The sequence below is a fragment of the Megalobrama amblycephala genome, linkage group LG16 (assembly GCF_018812025.1).
Source record: "Megalobrama amblycephala isolate DHTTF-2021 linkage group LG16, ASM1881202v1, whole genome shotgun sequence".
NCBI lineage: Eukaryota > Metazoa > Chordata > Actinopteri > Cypriniformes > Xenocyprididae > Megalobrama > Megalobrama amblycephala.
In genome coordinates, this window is record NC_063059.1 from 26714592 (window position 1) to 26736265 (window position 21674).

Consider the following 21674-nt stretch of genomic DNA (forward strand, 5'->3'; position numbering starts at 1 on the left):
TCAGCAGATAAAACCTTCAGAAGTCAGTTTTATGTAACTCACTAAATGCTATGCTGACAGAGATCCGTGTCTTTACCCAAATTTAGATCATATTGTACATGGGATGCCAAGGCCACTCTTTCCTGTTGATGCCCAAAAATCATGAATGTCCCAACTAATGTCACAGGTCAGAGGATGTGTGTCTCTGTCATTTCCCCTCCAACAAGCTATATTTTACAGACACATCCAACACTGACAATCACGTTTTTGGCGAATCATATTCCGTTGTAAAAGCCCTTAAAATGCACAATGTGTTCATTTAAAACAGATTAAGATGAACTTAAAAAGAACTTCCCAGAAAAAACAGACTGTTCCCCTAGCATGAGCATATTGTTCCCGCTTGGTTATTTTTATGGAAACCAATTCCTAATGTTCTAGTTACATTTTTCTTCATGGTTCTTTTGAATATTCCCAGAATATTAATTCATTAAATCATAATAAGCCTAAGTATAAGCCTATTTATTCTTTTTTACGTTGTGGACATATCTTATGAAAGGGAAAAAAGAAAAAATATATGTGTGTATAATATTTTTATTTCACATTCATTAATAATAATAATATTATATAGAGAGAGAGATAGAGAGAGAGAGATGTTAATATATAATAAAGGTTTATATATATATATATATATATATATATATATATATATATATATATATATATATATATATATAAGGAAATATCTTTTTTTGGGGAAAGGATGAGGATATTGGTGGTTGAATGTAACATATGGCTTGACAGATAGGTGGTAATGTCTTCTTGATTTGATACAAACAATCTACTGACCTTTGGCCTGAAAACTCTGACCTCAGCATTCCTTTAGAGTCATATATGATATATATATATACACTGCTCTCCAAAATTTTGGAAACACCCCTGCTAAAGAGTGGTTTTGGATGATATCAGCATAAATCCTTATCATTTTTACAAATACATTACAGTAACTTGACATTATCATTGAAGACCAGCAATAATAATTTTCATTTTGATTACATAATAATGGCAATATATACATGTCAAAGTCAGACATGCCCCTTTGCCAGCTGTGATGCCTGGTTACTGGTTTAAACTTGGCCCAGGTTTGTAAAAGATTTTTGGGTCAGCACACCTTAATAGCTTCAACAATTGATTGCCAATTAAGTTTAGAATACAATGAACCAATCAGAACCCAGTTTAGGTCAGATAGCTGCTAATGGTGGATATTTTGATGAATTGAAAATTTAAGTTTTTTCTGTGTATTCACTGTTTATGTAATAAAATGTTTTCATAGTTTGTGTTGTCCCTTATCAGTGCAAAAGTATCACAAATTAAAAAGGATTCATGCCAATATTGTCCAAAACCCCACTTTTCTAGGGTGTTTCCAAACTTTTGGAGGGCAGTGTATATATATATATATGTATATATATATATATATATATATATATATATATATATATATATATATATATATATATATATATATATATATAGTCCTCAGCCCAATACCCTCCTCCTTTCCCCTCAAAAAGATATTTCCTTTAACTTGTCATCAAAATTCAAAGGAAAGCCTTTTTTTTTTTTTTTTTTGAAGTATGTGGTAGTAACGTGTATCTGCTTCAAGTGTGTGCAGGGGAAATGGAGTGGGCTCCTCCGGTGTTTACTCCGGGAATGTCGAGGACAGGATGCTGAAGCCTAGAGGAAGCCCTGACGGCAGACTCTCAGCACTCAGATCAGCTCAGCGTCAGGGAACTTATAATTATAGTGCACATCTGGCTGTGAGACGAGTCCTGGACTCCCTTTACACATCTATAACGACTCTCTGTTTTTAGCGACGGGTAAATTCTACAACAGCCTGATTTACTTAATCTTTCTCTGTTTATATCTCATCATTTATGAATATCGTCCCTCATTCTTCTGTATCCAAACAGAGCAGAAGCACCAGTGAGGGTTGAAGCGCCCCTCACAACAGAGTGGCTGCTAGTGAGGAAGGACACATCATGATGGAGCTCCAGATCCAGCTGATACCCACAGGAGAAATCATATTGCCTCCAGGGAAAAATGGAGATATTTATTGCCAAAGCTGCAATAAGGTATGTGGCTTTAGATAAAAGCTCCTGCTAAATGAATAAGTGTCAATCTAAGATGAGAACAGACTCTGCAAATGTATCAGAAACTAATTTGCATTACTAAATAAAGACGACTGCACCCAGCAATTTCTTAACAAATTTTGAATATAGCTGTCAGGATGTTTTGTGCTCAACAAAGCATGCCATAGATTTGCATGCCCTAAAACCAAAACTCATTAGAATTTTCCAGCAAGATTCTCAGCATATGATTGTTTATAATAAAAGCAAGTGATAGCAATGAATATGCATGGTGTTCACAGGTTTAGATTGCGATAGCCCTTTCGAATAAATACGTCGAAGAGCTACCATTCTGTTTTCTACAATACTCAACACACTGATGACCAACTCAGAACTGGATGAGAAATATAGTTCATATTTTGTATATCTCTAAGAGGTTTTTCCACTGATGATTTTGAGGAATAGGTCTGGATTGCTCCATCTAATAATAATAATACAGTCCAAGGAATGTGGGGTGTACACTAAAATCTGTCTGTGTGCAAGGAAAATGACCATTAACTCAGACAGAAGTTTGAATGTTTCTTATGGATGGCATAAATGTCCCTAGTCTGGTTGGCATAAAGGAAAAGAGTTGGCTATGATTATGAGTTTCACAACCCGTTCTTCACAATCATTCTTTGTGACTTGTTTTGTTCTGTTTCTGTTCTTTACGGTTCATTTAGTGTAGTGTAGTGCTGGAATCTAGCTGATAACAATCTGTTTTGCGCATTTTTTGATAAGCCAGAAGTTTAGAATTTAGAATCCAGTTTAGAATCCATTCAATAGCGGTTGGAATGGAATGCTACTTTGATGAGGAAATGACAGTAAATTCCGGAACAGCATACTTTTCCTGACTTTCTGGCAAGGTCATGTCACCCTTGCTGGGTGTGTTTGAGCATGAGTGAGTTTGAGAGGGGAAAAGAGAGGGAGCTACATTAATAAGAAAGAAAAAACTCTGTTCTATTATTAAATAACTGATAAAGGCAGGAACAATAATTGTAATGCCCATTTCCACCCAACCGATGACACACCCTTTAGTTCAGCCTGTCCAGTGTTTGCCTTGTCAACAGGATACAACCTTTCCTCTCGGTTCAGCCGGTCGGCACAAATGTGCTTAATGTCAGTCGGGGTTTGGTGGTCCGAACGTTGAAGAGCACGAGGGCAGAATCGATCACTCCACCCTCTGGCTCCAGTGTGACACTGCACTTCACTTGGATTATCAGGCGTGAGGTCACCTTGACATGGGGGATTTTGTTTCAGCAGTGTTTATTGATATGGTGGAATGTTTAGACACGGCTTTCCTTTCACAGGGCATGTGTTACACAGTGTGTGTGTGGACTGAAAAAGAGATGCTCAGAATGAATGTCTGCGATTCTGCCCCTCACATTAACACATTTAACTGGCTACTGAATGACATAATAAAATTAAGACCAGTGCAATAAAATCTGAGAAAATGGTTGATTTGAGGATAATAATGCCAGAAGTAAAGCTCTGAAATGACACATTTTCATGTCATTATACTACAATAGGGGTCTGTGGCTGTACTTGCAGGGGCTTTGCCAATTATTATAACAAATTTTTGTATAAATAAATGCAAATATGCATTACAATACAATATTTATCAAAGCTAAAGTTAAAAAGTAACATTTCAACTAAATGTTTTATTGCCTTTAGTCATTAAAATGGACTAAGGAATACTAAAACCATAAAAAATATTTTTTGTTACTTGAAATGAACATAGGATTATAAAACAGTAAACTTATTTTATCTGGCACAGAGAGGCCAATACAGAATCCAATACAGTCAGGGTCACTAATGAAAATGCTTTCATTTGTTTTTCTTTACAAAATGTATTAGCATAAAACTTTGAGTCAAAAGTTTTTTAAGGATGTCTTAGTTTTTAGTTTCTCTTTTGTAGTTTTGTAATTTTAATGATTATGGCTTACAGCTCATGAAAATAAAAAATCCATTATCTCACATTATTTGAATATTTCTTAGGATTTACAAAAAAAAGAAAAAAAGAAAAGAAAAAGCAAGTTCTGAAAAGTATATGTTCATGTATGTACTCAATTTGGTTGGGTGGCTGAGGCATTATTGAAGCCCAGGTTGTTTTGATAGCGACCTTCAGCTCGCATGTATTGTTGAGTCGGGTGTTTCTCATCTTCCTCTTGACAGTACCCCATAATCTCTATGGGGTTCAGGTCATGTTATTGCCAAGCCAATATTTTTCATTTCCATTTAATTTAACCTAATGTATTAAAATAACTCAAACTCAAACTGAAATAAAAAGAATTAAAACTATATAGACATATTTAAAAACTAATAAATGATAAAAAATAATAAAATTACTAAAATGCACATTAAAATGAAAAATATAAAACAAAAACTAAGTCAGAAAATATTACTAAAAATTATATCTCAGCGATACTAAAATAACACTGCAATCAGTAGAGGGCGATATAACGCAAGCGAGTAACGCCTACCCTCAAATGGCACTGGCATGGGCAAACTCATACTTCAAAATTGATACATTTATTTGTAAAATATATATATATAGTTATTTTGTATAGAGACAGAAATCACACATACAAACGAGTCTAGTCGTTCTGACATGCACTTATGCTTTTTTGTGAAGAAACTAAGCTTTTTTGTGAAGAAACTAAGCGGTAGCCTACTGTTATTTCTGCTTTTAAATCTTAAAAATCATGCTATTAAAAAAAAAAAAAAAAACAGGCTAGTCTTAATCTAAACGCCCTATTAATTTTCACTAAACGCTCACATTTTTACTGTGATGAAATGAGCTCAAGAAATGCATGTGATTTTATTAGTCGTGGGATTGGTTGGGAACTTCCTGGTACAGTGTCTCTCGTGCGTGTGCAAGTGAGCGAGAGAAAAAGGAGGGCGGGTGCCGGTGGTGGTGGTGATATTTCTAACATTTGCTTCAAACCATTACTGGCTACATGTCCTATGACATAGTACTCACCATAAACTAGAGCATGACTGTCTGTTTATTCAACACATCTCCAATAGTCATACATCTTCTCCAGTGATCTAATCGACTGTAAAAGCGACTTTTCTGTGTCATACTGAGGTAAACCTTCTGGTCGGTGGGATTCACACAAGGGACAAGTCCAGATTACAGCTCAAATTTGAGAACAAGTTTCCCATCACTGCTGAGTTTCTCTTATGCAGTATTACAGTGAGCGACCGGTGCTTTTGGACATTGCGGGATTTGAAGTTGGCGTGCTTTAATCAAGGTAAGTGCTTGACTTGCCATTCATTTCAGTCAAAAGAAAAGCACGATGCCAGTTTACGCCAGTTGACGTATGACGAAATTCACACGTGTGAATGTGAGTGTCAGTGTCCGGATAATATTTTTCGTGAAGATTGGTTTCTTGAGTTGGCTATTTGCGATGTCCGAATGGTCAGCGAGTCGGATCTTTCCAGTGAATCGGTTAAAACGGTTCGCAAAAACCAGACTGAACGATTCTTTCGAGAATCAGAGTTGAGTAATTGTTGACGAATCAGACTGAATTAGTTCTGTTTTTACACATTTAAGAAGCGATGATAGTAAGGGCATTTGAAGAGAGGTAGCCGAGGTTTAATTAATGGCGAAATACCCGAACTAAAACAATAAATATTTAAATAAAATCTTTGACGCACTCTTTTTATTGTAAAAACGTAATAAAAGCGACCACGTGATTACATCATAATGTAAAAAAAAATACTTTTTTGAACGGTTCGACAGAAGTGATTCGCGAAAAAGAGTCGAACTTGATGTTTCGCTTACTAGGCTTGTAAGCTCCCTACTTAGAGAGCATTTTCGAGCATCACAGGCGCGTGGCAGCTCACTAGGGTTTTATGCACATCAGCTGTCAAGTGTTCATATGGATCTCACCTGTTACTTTACTCCAATGTTATTCTTACAAATACTATCCTAACCTGTTCAGATCTTGATTCAAATGCATGATGGTTATGCAAACAAACCCCCATCTCTCAAGCTTTAAAACAATACTATTAAAGTGCATTGAGCTCCATTTCTTAGGGAGTGATTTGGGTGGCTTCAGAGCACATTTTTTCCATGACTCTTAGATGGAATGACAAGAGTTAAGGAGACCAACTGTTAATTATCTGTCATTCCAAACTAACCTCCCTCAACCCAATTACATTGGGAATTCCAATGGGAATATACTATCAGCAAAACCCTCAGAGACCAAGCTTGTAAAATTGTTGAAAGTGTTTTGTTTACTATACTGTGTAGGGTGTAAATAAGAGGGCGTTTCTGTCACCTGTGCGTTCGAGCAGCCCAGCGCTGATGACATCTTAAGGTCGTTGGCAGGTCACGTCCTCAAGTGTCCTCACTCTCATTCACATCCCCCCGTGTGTCATTCCTGTTTCCATGTGTTGCAAAACCTAACGAAGATACTCCTGTCAAACCAAATGGATTGCTTGCAGTGGAAGACTGCAGATCTATTTTGTTGTGCAACATTGCATGAATGGTGTAACTAGTATAATTGACAACAATTAGGAGCTGACAGTTGCTTAGGCTTCTGGATGAATAATGCTATAAGCCGTCAAGCTCTGCTGGGCGTTTTCCAAGAGCTATTACAACATGTTTTAGAATGGTTGTGTTGCAAAAAAATAGTTTGTTAAGTAAAACATCACTGCAAACCTAATTAACTCCGGGTTGTAATTGATACATGCCGACTGTGTAAAATACTTTGGGATAGAGCATATTTTCAGAGCAACGAGACTCTGGTTTTTGGTTAGAGGCTGGGATACTTTGCACTTGAACAATTTTCCAGCCGTCCCCAGACATTATAGTTTCTACATCTGTCAGCAGCGAGCCATGTAAGTGTGCCGTGTGTGTCCGCTTTTCCATCGTGCAAGGAAACATTACTCTGTCTTATGCAAAAACGTTTGCTTTATCCACTGTTGAGACTTCTTGTTTAGTCTGTTTCTTTATCTTCCAATTACTCTCTATTCATCATGTTTATGAAGATGGTGAGATTGCGGAGGAATATTTGGTTTAGAGCGGGAGGGCTGGTGACATATGTGACCGTGCAAAGCAAACCAAGCCCTTCCCTCATTGCTGGTCTGTCAACCAGACAGCTGTCAACGTGTCCCAAAGAGATCTCAGAAGGGGATACACCTGTGTCTGAAACACTCAGAACAGGAAGTTCTCAGGGTTCACCAACCACATATACGGGTCTATACCCTGCTTTAAGTTGAAGCTTGACATTTGTTTTAGCATAACATTTATATGAAGTTGAACTTAACTCTGTTTGCTTTGTAATGCACAATGCTGGTTTCATTGTGGGGGATTCATTTGTCTTTGTATTCTTTCATTGAAATATTCAACCTCTTCAAGTCCCACACTACTTTTTGTTCTCATTCAATATGCTGCTTTGGAAATGCATCACATTTCTGGAGTAAATGGGTTGCGAACACCTTTCATGTTGACTTTAGGCCCGGTTTCACAGACAAGGCTTAGATTAAGCCAGGATTAGGCCTTTGTTCAATTAGGGTATTTAAGTAGTTTTTATAATGTACCCAAGAAAAACACATTACTGTGTGTATCTTGAGACAAAACAATGGCACTAACATTATTTTGCAAGTCGCTTTCAGTTAAAACGGCTCAAACATACATTTTAGTTTGGGACTGTGAAACCGGGGGTTAGTCTTTAGCTCAACTTTGCAAAGTCTTTCTTCAGTAGATAAAAGCATTTTTCATGTAATTGTGTGGTTTGAAATGTTTGCATACAGAGTAGCGTTTGACTTGATAGCCTATTTGCTTACGTTATGAAGAGCAAAGCATGTTTTAATCTAGTTTTGAGTGTGAGAACTGAGGTGGAGGGAACAGAGGGTAAGAAAGAGACTGTGGACTTGTGTTAGTAAATGTCTTTATGCCCTGTGGTGAGTCATGAGCTCATTGTAGGATCTGCAGTTTTTCTTAATTTAGCTGTGGCTTTTCCACTTGAAATTTCCCATCGAGGGCCCTGCCCGTGTGCTCCATTCTGCTCCATATCAGGGAAAAACTGCGAAGGCCTGACCAAAACCTTTTATCTACAGCTCTAAAACTTTACTGGATGCTTTATTTTAATGGTGTTTTATTTTAAGCTATCGTTCAAAAGTTTAGGGTCAGAAAGATTCTTTAAAGGTGCCGTAGAACGTCTTTTTAAAAGATTTAATATTAGTCTACGGTGTCCCCTGAATGTGTCTGTGAAGTTTCAGCTCAAAATACCCGATAGATTTTTTTTTAAATTCATTTTTTTAACTGCCTATTTTGGGGCATCATTAAATATGCACCGATTTAGGCTGCGGCCCCTTTAAATGCTCACGCTCTCCGCCCACGGAGCTCGCGCTTGCCTTTAACAGCATAAACAAAGTTCACACAGCTAAAATAACCCTCAAAATGGATCTTTACAAAGTGTTCGTCATGCATGCTGCATGCATACATCAGATTATGTGAGTATGGTATTTATTTGGATGTTTACATTTGATTCTGAATGAGTTTGATAGTGCTCCGTGGCTAACGGCTAATGCTACACTGTTGGAGAGATTTATAAAGAATGAAGTTGTGTTTATGAATTATACAGACTGCAAGTGTTTAATAATGAAAATAACGACGGCTCTTGTCTCCGTGAATACAGTAAGAAACGATGGTAACTTTAACCACATTTAACAGTACATTAGCAACATGCTAACGAAACATTTAGAAAGACAATTTACAAATATCACTAAAAATATCATGTAATCATGGATCATGTCAGTTATTATTGCTCCATCTGCCATTTTTCGCTGTTGTCCTTGCTTGCTTACCTAGTCTGATGATTCAGCTGTGCACATCCAGACGTCCTGCCCTTGTCTAATGCTTGAACATGTTGACATATGCAAATATTGGGGGTGTACATATTAATGATCCCGACTGTTACGTAACAGTACGTGACAGTAAAGACATTTATAATGTTACAAATAAATGTTCATTTGTACCGCAAAGAATCTTAAAAAAATGTATCAGTTTCCAACAAAATAATAAGCAGCAACTGTTTTTAATGTTGATAATAAGAAATGATTCTTGAGCACTAAATACTTGAAACCATTAAAAGACCCCAAACCTTTAAACATTTGTCTGACTTTCATTGCAGTAGATACAAATTGTTAAACCAAGTGGCATCAAATGATGATAAAACTTTTTTCAGAACTAACTTCACTTTTCTGAGCCACTTTTTAAAATATTTTTTGGTACCATGTTCTTTTTGGGCTTAAATAGTCACATGGACTATTAAGAAATATGAGACATCTCATTTCTCATACTGTATATTAAGCTTAATAACTGTTATTTGAGATTGCAGATGTGTTGACATGCTTTTATTACTCAGCTTGTGCTGACTGTGGAGTTTCGGAGCTTAAGATCCTCAGTTTGCTTAGTGACACACATACACAGACTACTGATTAACCTGATGGTGTAAGATATTCTATAATCCATCGGGGATCCTTTTACTTGGGCTTACAGTCTGCCATGATTGACAAGGGCGAACACTGGGGCTGGAGTCGAGGGATTATTATAACATGAGCTTTTTCCAGAGGTGCACTCTGGGATGAGATTTACAGCAGAGATTGCATCTTTTCACTCTACCCGCATGTTATTTTACATCAACATGTTCATGCCTGTTTGCATCCATTGTGTTTCAGCACATATGCTCCACTGACATGAAGAAGGCAGTCCTTCTGCTTCATGTTCCTTCCCGAGCTTCAATGACCTTTGTGACCTTTACCCACTGTAGATAAAACCACGCTTAAAGCATGAGAGCAAAAGCCATTCTGTGTGTTATCTTGTTCATGGTACCATCCTTCACATGCTCATCCTGTTATGCTCAGGATAAATCAAGTCTTAGATTTCAGTAATGGTCTTTATCAAAGACCTTTGAAGTGAAAACTTTATGAGCTCCTTTCACTTCTCACGATCACGTCGATATCTGCAAGGCATGGGTTAACCTTTAACCAGGCTCTCTCCTGCATAGAGATAAGTCATGCAATCCAGGCCAGGTGTGGCCTTGCACCCAGACCGCAGAAATGTGCATATTGTGCCTGAATTTTCCAGAGCTGTTGACCATATTATTGTCTCCATAGTAGTGGTGGTTGGAAAATTAATGATGGATCCAGAGAGCAAAGCAATGTTTAAAAAAAAAAAAGCATTCTGTGGATTTGACTTTACACAAAAGTAAACTATTTTAGTTGACTTGCACAGTTTTTACTACACTGAAGCAAGTGCTTCCAGTTGAATGAATAATGTTTCAAAGGTATGATGTGATGCTGTTAGATTTAGCACATTTAGCCAGTTTTTTTCAATGTGGACGCACTACTGGCCAAGTGTGCAAAATGTTACGCACCTTGAGAAAAAGACTGAGTTAGTATTTACAGCCAGTGTGCCCTCATGCTAGTTTTACTGGAGTTAGAAGAGTCACAATTAATAGGCTCTTGCACCCTATTATTATAAGGGCATGTTTAGGAATTTTATCGCATGTTGATGTTGGTGATATCGCAGTAGAGATAAAGAAAGTGTGTGAAACTTAGTCCTGGCATGTTTCAGAGTGTTCAACATCAGATTTAGATTCAGCATGCCTTCTACACCTCATTAAAGCACCTCATTTGCCAGATATGGCAGTTGTTTGCAGTCGTGGAGTGACTCAGTTAAAAAAACAAGTGATTTACTATGTAAGACATGTAGTCAAGGTCTTCCAGACAAAGAAAGGTCTTTATATGTATTCATTCATTGGAAAAAAATGGATGTATGATGTCATTAGAATTTGATTTGTTGTCATAGATATTGAGCACATCCAATTGTTCAGAAATGGTTTTCAGATACCTTCAGATATTTCAAATTCAACTACGTGTTTTAACTTTTAAATCAATACTACCTTTTAAAAGTTTGGGATCGGTGTTAAAGGGATAGTTCACCCAAAAATGAAAATTTGATGTTTATCTGCTTACCCCCAGCGCATCCAAGATGTAGGTGACTTTGTTTCTTCAGTTGAACACAAATGATGATTTTTAACTCCAACCGTTGCGGTCTGTCAGTCAAATAATGGGAGTGAATGGTCACACAAATTATAAGAGTGAATAAACACGCACAGACAAATCCAAATTAAACCCTGCGGCTCGTGACGACACATTGATGTCCTAAGACACGAAACGATCGGTTTGTGCGAGAAACCGAACAGTATTTATATCATTTTTTACCTCTAAAACACCACTATGTCCAACTGGGTTCAGCAATTGCTTGGTGAGGTCTGATCGCGCTCTGACAACGGCAGTGATGTCTCGCGCATATACTTCAATGAGAGCTAGACATCACTGCCGCTGTCAGAGCGCGATCAGACCGCACTAAATGAACCCTGAACGCAGTTGGACATAGTGGTGTTTTAGAGGGAAAAAATTATATAAATACCCTTCGGTTTCTCGCACAAACCGATCGTTTCGTGTCTTAGGACATCAATGTGTCGTCACGAGCCGCAGGGTTTAATTTGGATTTGTCTGTGCGTGTTTATTCACTCTTATAATTTGTGTGACCATTCACTCCCATTATTTGACTGACAGACCGCAACGGTTGGAGTTAAAAATCATCATTTGTGTTCAACTGAAGAAACAAAGTCACCTACATCTTGGATGCCCTGGGGGTAAGCAGATAAACATCAAATTTTCATTTTTGGGTGAACTATCCCTTTAATAAAATTAATACTTTTATTCAATATTTTATTTTTCTGCGATATATATTGCGATATGAAAGAAAATGTACCGGATGACTTGAATAGCTAGAAATAATCATTCTAGAATCAGTGGGGTGATATTGTAGGTGAGTGAATATGCATAGAAAATAATTAACAAAGATACAAATAAAATAAATAGTGCTTTATATTTTCAGGTAAGTCTAACAGTATTCAGGTACAGAAATTGAATAATCCAATGTAAAATAACACTGCATAGTCTTCACTGTATAAATGAAATATAATCTGTGTTAAAACTATAAAAAAGATTTTCAACTTTCTCATTTGATGTTTGATTATCATTCCTGACACAGAAAGCAGCAGTGAATCCAAAATACTGTTTCACATCCAGTTTTCTTTCTCAACTGTTTAGTTCACATGAGCCATAAGCAACTTTGTTTACGAGAATACTCAATGTTTTATGTGCATTTTGACCATTTTTTGCATGTATGTGTCCGTTCAGGCACAAATAGACATGGAAGGGAATGGAATTCGGTGTTCACGTGCATCTGCACGACTGTGTGTGTGTGCGCGTGTGCACAGAAAACAGCTGCGCGTTCAGAATTGAGTTCTCTTTCCTGTCTTTGTGCACTCAAATGGCTTAAAGTCACTTGAATATTTAAACTGACAGCACCTAAAACACGTTCAGAATTCAAATTATAAACTTTCGTTGTATGATGGTCAAATTTTACAATTAATCCGAGATTCATGTGCATTTTGAACTGTGGTGTCTGGTTATGTGACTAGTGCGGATGCACACTTCGTGATATTGATACTATAACGATATATTGTGCAGCCCTTCATTAAATTCATTAAAAGTGAAAGTAAAGACATTTACAAAGGATTTCTATTTACAATAAATGCTGATCTTTTGAACTTTATATTTATTTATAATAATATATTTTTTTTTTCAGGATTATCATGGATTTCTCAAACATATTAAGCTGTACAACTGATTTCATCATTGGTGATAATAATAAGAAATGTTTCTTGCTTCAAATCAGCATGTTAGAATGATTTCTGAAGGATCATGTGATACTGAAGACTGGAGTAATGCTGAAAATTTAGCTTTGCCATCACAGGAATTTATATTTTAAAATATATATAAAAAAACAACAAATAAAATTTCTAAAAATATTTCATAATATTACTGCATTTACTGTATTTTTGATCAAATAAATGATTAGAATATAAGATGTTTTTTGTAGTACTCAAGTTAGACAAAATTACTAAAATGCATATCCCTATTCTGAGTATGTCTACAAACAGTCCCACTGGATCAGCAGTAACACAGTCCTAAGGTTATTTGTTCTTTTGCATTTCCCTAAGGGAACCGCTGGTATCTCATAATTATGGCTGTAATGTGTGGAATGAATGGGTGTGGTGACTCTCTGGTCCCTGGGCATGAAACTGTCATGTTTTTGCAGCAACTGAGTGTCTGGTCAGCAGCTGGCCGTCGTGCCAAATGGTCTGCGCCTAAACAATGCACAGATACATTATGTGTTAACCTCACCCCATGACTTGCATTTGCGCCATCATGCAGGATAATAAAATGATGGTGTCATGCTCAGTCATAGCTGAGATGTTGTAATAGGCCATTTTGTCCTTTCAGTGCAGAAGATTTTCACAATGGAATTGCAAACTTTTTTTCCCTCTAATGTTAGGTTTCAATATAGTATGAAGCCACTATGAAGTTATTTATTTTATGTTGCGTTTGTCTGGTTGTGTCTGGTGGCCTGGTGACCTCCAAGCTTTTGCACTATTCAGAATTGAGTTGAGAATGACTTTTAGATTCAAATTCAATTCTGGAATTTGAATTCAATTTGTATTTGATGTAACAATAACAGGATGCAGATTCGTATTGGAATGTAAGGAAGCTGAATTAAAGATGTATTCATTTTAAAGTTTGGCAAAGTTTGAATGTTGCTTGATGGTCTTTGGCTCCACTAGTGTAAGCAGAGTTGCAGTGCTTGAGAGAACTATTGCATTTAAAATGAATAAATGTTTTAAACGCATTCCTGAGGTGAGGGGGGCAACTGTAGGCCGTCGGACTCTGAAATCTGCAGTCGCTCTTTGTGTTTTGTTAGAAACAGTCTGATTGTTGCCGATCCAAGATGAAACGGAAAGCAACGAAGACAGGAAGGGCCAAATCTGTATTTTCAAGGATTGTTATGCAGTCCATTTCCAGTGGATGTGGTGTTGAAAATTAAATAGAAACATCTCTAATTGACCACTGACAGCTCAACTGCCTTGACTTGTCAATAGAGGAAGAGATCTCAGATCATCACATCATATACTCAACACTAAGAGCACACTACTTGGGATGAACAATATATTGATTTGGTACCATATCAGTTAGCAGTGTTGGGGGTAACGCATTACAAGTTATGTAATCAGATTACTTTTTTCATGTAACTAGTAAAGTAATGCATTACTTTAAAATTTACAACACAATATCCTAGTTACTTTTTCAAATAAGTAACGCAAGTTACTTTGTTTTTTTTTTACTTTGCTTTATCGTATTAGACTGTTGAATATTTAATGCTCATTTCCCTTAGTTTTACATTTAGATTAGATTTTAATCTAGTTCTAAACGCTAATAATTTAATACTAAAATTAAATTTAGAAAATCTCAAAATGAATATCCCTTTTTTATATTGTACATTATAATGTTTTAATGCCTCAATTAACTTGTAGCATCTAAAAGAACTGATTTTAATTTTTCTGTTTATTTTTTATTTATTTAGATAAAAACTAAAGAATTTTAAGTGACTTTTAATAACTTTTCTTACGGCTTTTTATTGGCTGCTGATGCAGGTGCCCTGAAAACAGCTTGCTAGAAGCCAAAGAAAGAAAGACAGAGCGAGGAGGTGGCGTTGTCATCACTGTTACATCCTCCATCTGCTCAGCGTAGGATAGAGACAGGAACCCTTGTGGGAACCCCCTGTCCCACGCTCAGTAGCATAACCTGCCCTTATAAGGCATTGTGGGTATTCTAAGATCTCGGAGGAGGAGACTCAAGGCCACAGCATTGCCAACCCAGCTGCTGTATATGAAAGCAATGGGAGATCCAGCTGGCCCTAAGTAGCGCCGCTGTGCTTTGCTTCCAGACCAGTCCTGGAAAAAGGAGGGCCGCTTGGGGGTTGGGTACAGGGCTTTTGCATGAGTAGGATGTTTGGAGTTCCTCTGACGAGTACAGTCTTGTTAGCTTGTACCTCATTTCAACTTTTTTGGTGAGAAAAATGAAGACTGTGGTGAAGTAATGCTTGTCCTTTCCTCTTCTCCTCCCTCATAACCGGTTGGCTGCTGCAGAATTAGGCGTATTTTTGGTGGTTCCCGCCCCAAATGTGTTGCTCCACCCACTAGTGGAAGTAAGAGAGCTAGAAAAGTGTGATTGATGTTTTTTCACTGGAGATTTCTTCGGTCATAGATCTTTTTTACCTCTTTTGGACAGCATTGATGGATTATTTCATTATGAAAACCTCAAAGAAATGCCAGCTTCTGTTCCCGTACGGCAAAGAATTCAAATGTATGTTAAATATATTTCATATGTATGCCAAATATTTGTTGTAAACAGTCTAGCTTAATGAAATATTTTTTTTCCATTGTAAAACATACCTCTTTTAAACCTTCGAATGACAAAATAAATCATAGGGGGCAAGAAAATACAATTCCAATCTTAAAATAATTTTGGAGTAAATGCAAAATGTTTTAATGATATTTTAGAATATAAATATATTTAGATAATATATATAAATAATATACAAATATAAAATATATAAAAATGGCCCAAAAATATGAAAAAATATAAGCAACTAAAACTTACTGAATATATATATATACAGTATCTCACAAAAGTGAATACACCCTTCACATTTCAGCAACTATTTTATCTTCTCAAGAGATAATACTATAGAAATGAAACTTATATTTTAGAGTAGTCAATGTGCTGCTTTTATAGCAGTATAGATTTACTGTCTTCTGAAAATAACTCAACATAGCCATTATTGTCAAAATAGCTGGCAACAAAAGTGAGAACACCCTAAGTGATAACGTCTTTTAACCATGCAAAGCCACATGTCCTATTCATCATGTTCATGTTTTTGTCTGCTTGATAGGACCATACAAATTTGCATATTTTGTATGAGAGCAGTTAAAATTTGGTGCTTTGAGTACAATCCTCTCATACTGACCACTGGATGTTCAACATGGCACCTCATGGCAAAGAACTCTCTGAGGATTTGAGAATTGTTGTAGAATTGTTGCTTTTGAAGCTGGCTTATTGAGTGCTGCCAGCATTGCTTTAGAGGTTGCAGAAGCAGAAGGTCAGCTTGTCGGTGCTCAGACCATACGCTGCACACTGTAACAAGTCGGTTTGCATGGCCATTGTCCCAGAAGGAAGCCTCTTCTGAAGCTGGCTCACAAGAAAGCCCGCAAACAGTTTGCTGAAGACAACCTGTCCAAGAGCATGAATTACTGGAAACATGTCCTGTGGTCTGATGAGACAAAGATAAACTTGTTTGGCTCAGATGGTGTCCAGCATGTGTGGCGACGCCCTGGTAAGGAGTACCAAGAAAATTGTGTCTTGCCTACAGTCAAGCATGGTGGCGGTAGCATCATGGTCTGGTGCTGCATGATTGCTGCTGGGACTGGGGAGCTACGCTTCATTGAGGGAAACATGAATTCCAACATGTACTGTGACATTCTGAAGCAGAACATGATGCCCTCCTTTTAGAAACTGGGCTGAACGGCATGATAATGACCCCAAACACACCGCCAAGATGACAACTGCTTTGCTGAGGAAGCTGAAGGTGATGGAGTGGCCAAGTATGTCTCCAGACCTGAACCCTATTGAGCACCCGTGGGGCAACCTCAAGCAGAAGGTGGAGAAGCGCCATGTGTCTAACATCCAGCAGCTCCTTGATGTCATTATGGAGAAGTGGAAGAGGATCCCAGTAACAACCTGTGCAGCTCTGGTGAATTCCATGCCCAGGAGGATTAAGGCAGTGCTAACGGTGGAGCTCACACAAAATATTGAAACTTTGGACACAGTTTTGACATGTTAATTTAGGGTGCACTCACTTTTGTTGCCAGTTATTTAGACAATTATGGATGTTATTTTTAGAGGACAGTAAATCTGTACTGCTATACAAGCAGCACACGGACTACTCTAAAATATATACAAGTTTCATTTTTATAGTATTGTCGCTTGAGAAGATATACTAAAATGGTTGCTGAAAAGTGAGGGGTGTACTCACTTTTGTGAAATATGTTTTGAAATATCATTAAAAAATATATCTGAAAAAATACTTTTAAGTTGTATGATTTTAAGTGGAAAAAAGTGCACCCTTTTGTATACTGAATCCATGGGTTTTCCTAATCATCTGAATGATTAATGTGCCATGGACTTCATCCCTGTTGTGTTTTGGAGAGGAACCTTCTTTCTTGTATTCATATTAAAGCCTCCAGGTTGTCTGAAAAATGTGTTAGTCCTGTTCATGCCCTGCATGACTCAAAAAGCCCAGATGAAGAAGGGATGAGAGGAAGTGAAAGAGATAGACGAAGCTGTGAACTTCACCTTCTCAGTCAACATACAACTTCCTGACACACGTTACCACAGTGACCTTGTTTAGTTATATCACAACATTGATTTCCACGTCGTGGTGAGATGCTATGGGTTTCCCCCATCTTTACCTCTCACTCTGTCTTTCTCTTGTTGTCCCCAGTCCTGTGCTGACTGTTTAACACCCACATTACATTCTTCTGTTCTGACATCACACACTATCAGCTTTCCCTCTGTTTTTTCGCCTCCAACATAAACCTCCCTCCCTCCCTCCCTATAGAGCGCATTTCAAATATCATGTTTAATGGGCGTCCCGTAGGTCTCTTCTCGGTTTACTTTCTCTGTATGTGTCTGCTTCCCTCTGCAGGTCTTATAAATGTGAAATTGTTCAAACATTTTTTTGCTCACTCACCGGCCTTCATGTCATTCCCATCCTCCACGTCCCATGATGCTTTGGGCCTTTTCCCAGTGTCAGGCTTTTCTCACCACTCCCATTGCTCAAAGCCCTGACACATTAGTAAACAAAGGACTTTTTTATTGTTGTATTTTTTTCTTCGCAACCATATTCTCAGGGATAGTTCAGCCAAACATTTTGTTTCTTCTGCAGAACACAAAGTGAATTTTTGAAGATCATACTGGTCAATATAAGTGAATGGAAATGGAAATTGAGGCTTGGAAACTCTATCATAAATAAGTATCATATATGGTCCATATGACTTATGTTCTATATTCAAAGTCTTCTGAAGTCATTCAAGTCATTGAAATTATTAATAGATCTTGACATCATCCCCAGCACTTCCTCACAAGTTCGTCAGAGCGAACCAATTTGTGAACAAATCATTCTTTTGAGTCAAATCTTTTCAGTGAATTGATTGATCCATTTCAGAAACCCGGTTTGAATGATTTATTCACAAATTGTATTGATTCAGTTCTCAAGTTTATTTCAATGATTCAACCTCAACAGTCCATTTTAGGGGAACTTTGCAAGTGACTTAAATTAGGTTTGTTCATTACTCAAACTCAAACATTGTGTATATAATATAGCACAATTCATACTTGTATGATGTTTTTTGGAGCTTGAAATTTCTGGTCCCCATTGATTGCTGTTACATGAAAAAGAATGATCAAGACTTTCTCCAAAATGTTTCTTTCTCTGTTCCACTGATGAAAGAATTTTTTGCGCGAACTGTCCCTTTAAGTCATGAACAAATGTAAAAAGTGAAAGCAAGAACACAATAAAACAAATAACAGCCTTCTAGAGTTGAAGAGTTTATTTTAATGGTCAACCAGAACAGAGAGTAAGTGTATTGCAAATTCCAGTTAAACCCAACTAGTGTTTGAAGTTCATTCATTACACTCAGGATCTCATCTCTGTCTTTTCTTAACCTCAGCGCTGGCTAGCAGATTCATTTTGTTGAAGAATAACATGGCAATCAAAGTTTATAGCTTTGATCTTCGGCCCCTTTGTACCATCCTCTACCCGACACAACCATTTCTACAAATAGACCTGTCCTAGTGTGAGAGTATAAATAGGCTTGTAACAGAGTAGGCGGAGAGAAAGAGGGAGAGGCAGAGAGAGAGAGAGTGAGAGAGAAAAGAAGTAAAGGAGGTGGGAATGGATTGAGTAAGTACAAAGACCAAATATTTTCATAAGTCTCATTACACACAATTTGAATTAAAATGCGTCTCGCCCACATCATTAGGTCCTGACCAGGATCCAATTCCAAATAAATGATGTGGACAGATGATTGTGATCAGGGACAAAAGAGATTGAAAATTGTTTTGTTTGTGCATGGGTTAATTGACTTTTCCAGAGAGCTGGTGTGAGATTCAGAGGAGTGACTCTGACTATGACTCATCTCTGAGTGGCCGTCAGCCGTGGGTGGAACATGAACCGGGCTGCATGCACAGACTTCCCCATTTAAAAAAAAAAAGAAGTCATGTATTTTGGGATTTACATTATTAATTGTTGTCCCATTGTTCAAATTCTTAAGATGTTTTTTTAGAATTGGTGCACAATTTATATACCGTTCATTCTAAATAGTATACAAAATTAACATTTTTGGATCCTTGATAACAGTATCATCCTAGATAAGATAGCGGATAATTTAGCCTATTATTTCGGGTAGATTTTTGAAGTGTGCATCCATGCATGTGGATGACAGTTTTGAAATTACTCTTAAGTAATAATCAATGTTGCTAGATGTTCATGTTTACATAAAAATGCAAACAATGTTTGGTATTAATATGCATTTTTCTGCTGTGGTAGAATGTTGCAATACTAGCATGCTTTCTACAGAAGTTTGGGGTCAGTAAATTTTAAATATTTTTAAAAGAAATTATTATTTTTTTATTCAGCAAGGATGTATTAAATTGATCAAAAGTGACAGTAAAGACTTAAAGACAGTAAAATAAAAGAATTGTTAAAATGCTGTTCTTTTAAACTTTTTATTCATAGAAAAAGTGTATCATGTTTTCCACAAATATATCAGAATGATTTCTGAAAGATCACATGACAGTGAAGACTGGAGTAATGGCTGCTGAAAATTCAACTTTGCATCACAGGAATAAATTACAGTTTAAAATATGGTAAAATAGAAAACGGTTATTTTAAATTGCAATTATATTTCGCAAAGTATCAGATCAAATAAATGCAGCTTTGGTGACCCTAAGAGAGTTTTTTTTTTAAAACACTGGAAAAATTATTACCGACCCCAACATTGTGAACAGCAGTGTAAGTGCAAACTAAAAAGTATGTATTTTGCCATCACTAGTAAAGTATATACTTTTTAGAGCATAATAGACTATAAATATGCAAACTTGAATTCCGCGACCGCAAGTGAGAAAATTTTGCATGTGAAGGAATGTGTTTTGTAGATTGAGTGATAAAGAGAGAGGAAGTGAAGGGCAGTGGCCCTAAAAGTGGCCAGTGCTAGTATAAGCAACAGGCATGCAGGGAAAAAAGCCAGAGTTTCCATTGCTAATTTCCCACGGATGTCATTTGACCACTTTAAGGAATAGAACGCCCCACATAACAAACAAAACCTCAGAGTGTTTGTTTCTCCGCCAAAAGGCCATGTGAGGATGTGCGAGTCCTGCTTTTACAGTGACCTGAAGGAAGACTCTGAGTTCAGAGAGTCTGGCACACTCAGTCTGACACACTGCGTAATGCATTATGCCATCTTTTAAAGGAATAGTTCACTCAAAAATTAACTCTTCATTTTATTTCAAACCTGCATGAACAAAACGAACAACTACTAACTACTAAACAGCTATTGCTTTAAGTTCTGTCTATGTTTTCTCTGTCAGGAGAGCTTTGCGCTATCATATTTGGCTCAGTTACTGTACAGTAAGGTGGAGCACTAACGAATTGCCTTATTGCCCGAGATTAAAGGATGACGGTGAGACAGCTTTTGAAAGATCGAACAAAGCGATTCTGATCAGACAATGGTTTGGTTTAGAAACTGCTGTTTATTTATCCTGTTTCTTAGACAACCATTGTAATCCATTGACTGCAGCCACTCGTCATAAATTTATAAAGTTTTTACTAGAGCACACATACTGATAAGCGCGTGCATGATGATAAAATGCCCAGTGACATAATTGTGCCTGCACTTCTTACATGCTGGACCTGTAATGTCAATGTTCCCAAAGAGAAAGAGAGAGCAGCTCACACACCGTCTGGAAAATATTACTCAGATTCCTGCAGGCGGGGTCCCTGATTATGTTGGCATAAGTGAGAAAGGGAGCAAGCGAGAATGAGAGATTGATAGGACCAAAAGAATAGGGGAGGATTTCTATAAATCACAGTGTGCAATGCTTCACTCCTATATTTTGGAACTTATATGAAATCCAGCTTCCCTGTGGACAATTATGTCATTTGGAGTGTCCAGTAGAGGGCGCTGCTCTGTTTATGGTCAATGGAAGTGACCTTGGTTAAGGTTTTACCTGAGTGCTGTCTTTACAAGTGTGTGTGGACTGAACAGGTGGTGTGTTGTGTTCTTACTGGGTGGAGAGATGAAAATGGGGTGTGTCTTCATACATTAACCCTTTGTCCTACACTCTATAAAGCAAAAGTGCTGATGCGTAGACATTTTTTCAGTCTTGTTACAATGATTTTGTAGAGTGCTTTCGAAATACATTGACACAATATATTCTTCTTGGTTTTATCATTCTTTCTATCATTTCTATCTCTTTGTGTTT

General features: G+C 37.2%; 1 protein-coding gene across 2 annotated transcripts in view; it reads left to right on the forward strand.

Annotated features, from left to right (window-relative positions):
• The first annotated feature begins 1703 nt into the window (after window positions 1-1703).
• The window catches only part of myo1cb (myosin Ic, paralog b), a 47826-nt gene continuing 27855 nt past the window's right edge, over window positions 1704-21674 (forward strand). The window contains exons 1-2 of one of the 2 annotated variants that reach the window (XM_048161970.1): window positions 1704-1853; window positions 1947-2108. In XM_048161970.1, the coding sequence (XP_048017927.1) occupies window positions 2016-2108 (93 nt within the window). In that variant the 5' untranslated portion in view covers window positions 1704-1853; window positions 1947-2015. Of the gene's footprint in view, window positions 1854-1946; window positions 2109-5007; window positions 5399-21674 lie in introns of those variants that run through there. The other variant, XM_048161972.1, reaches the window with a different exon arrangement.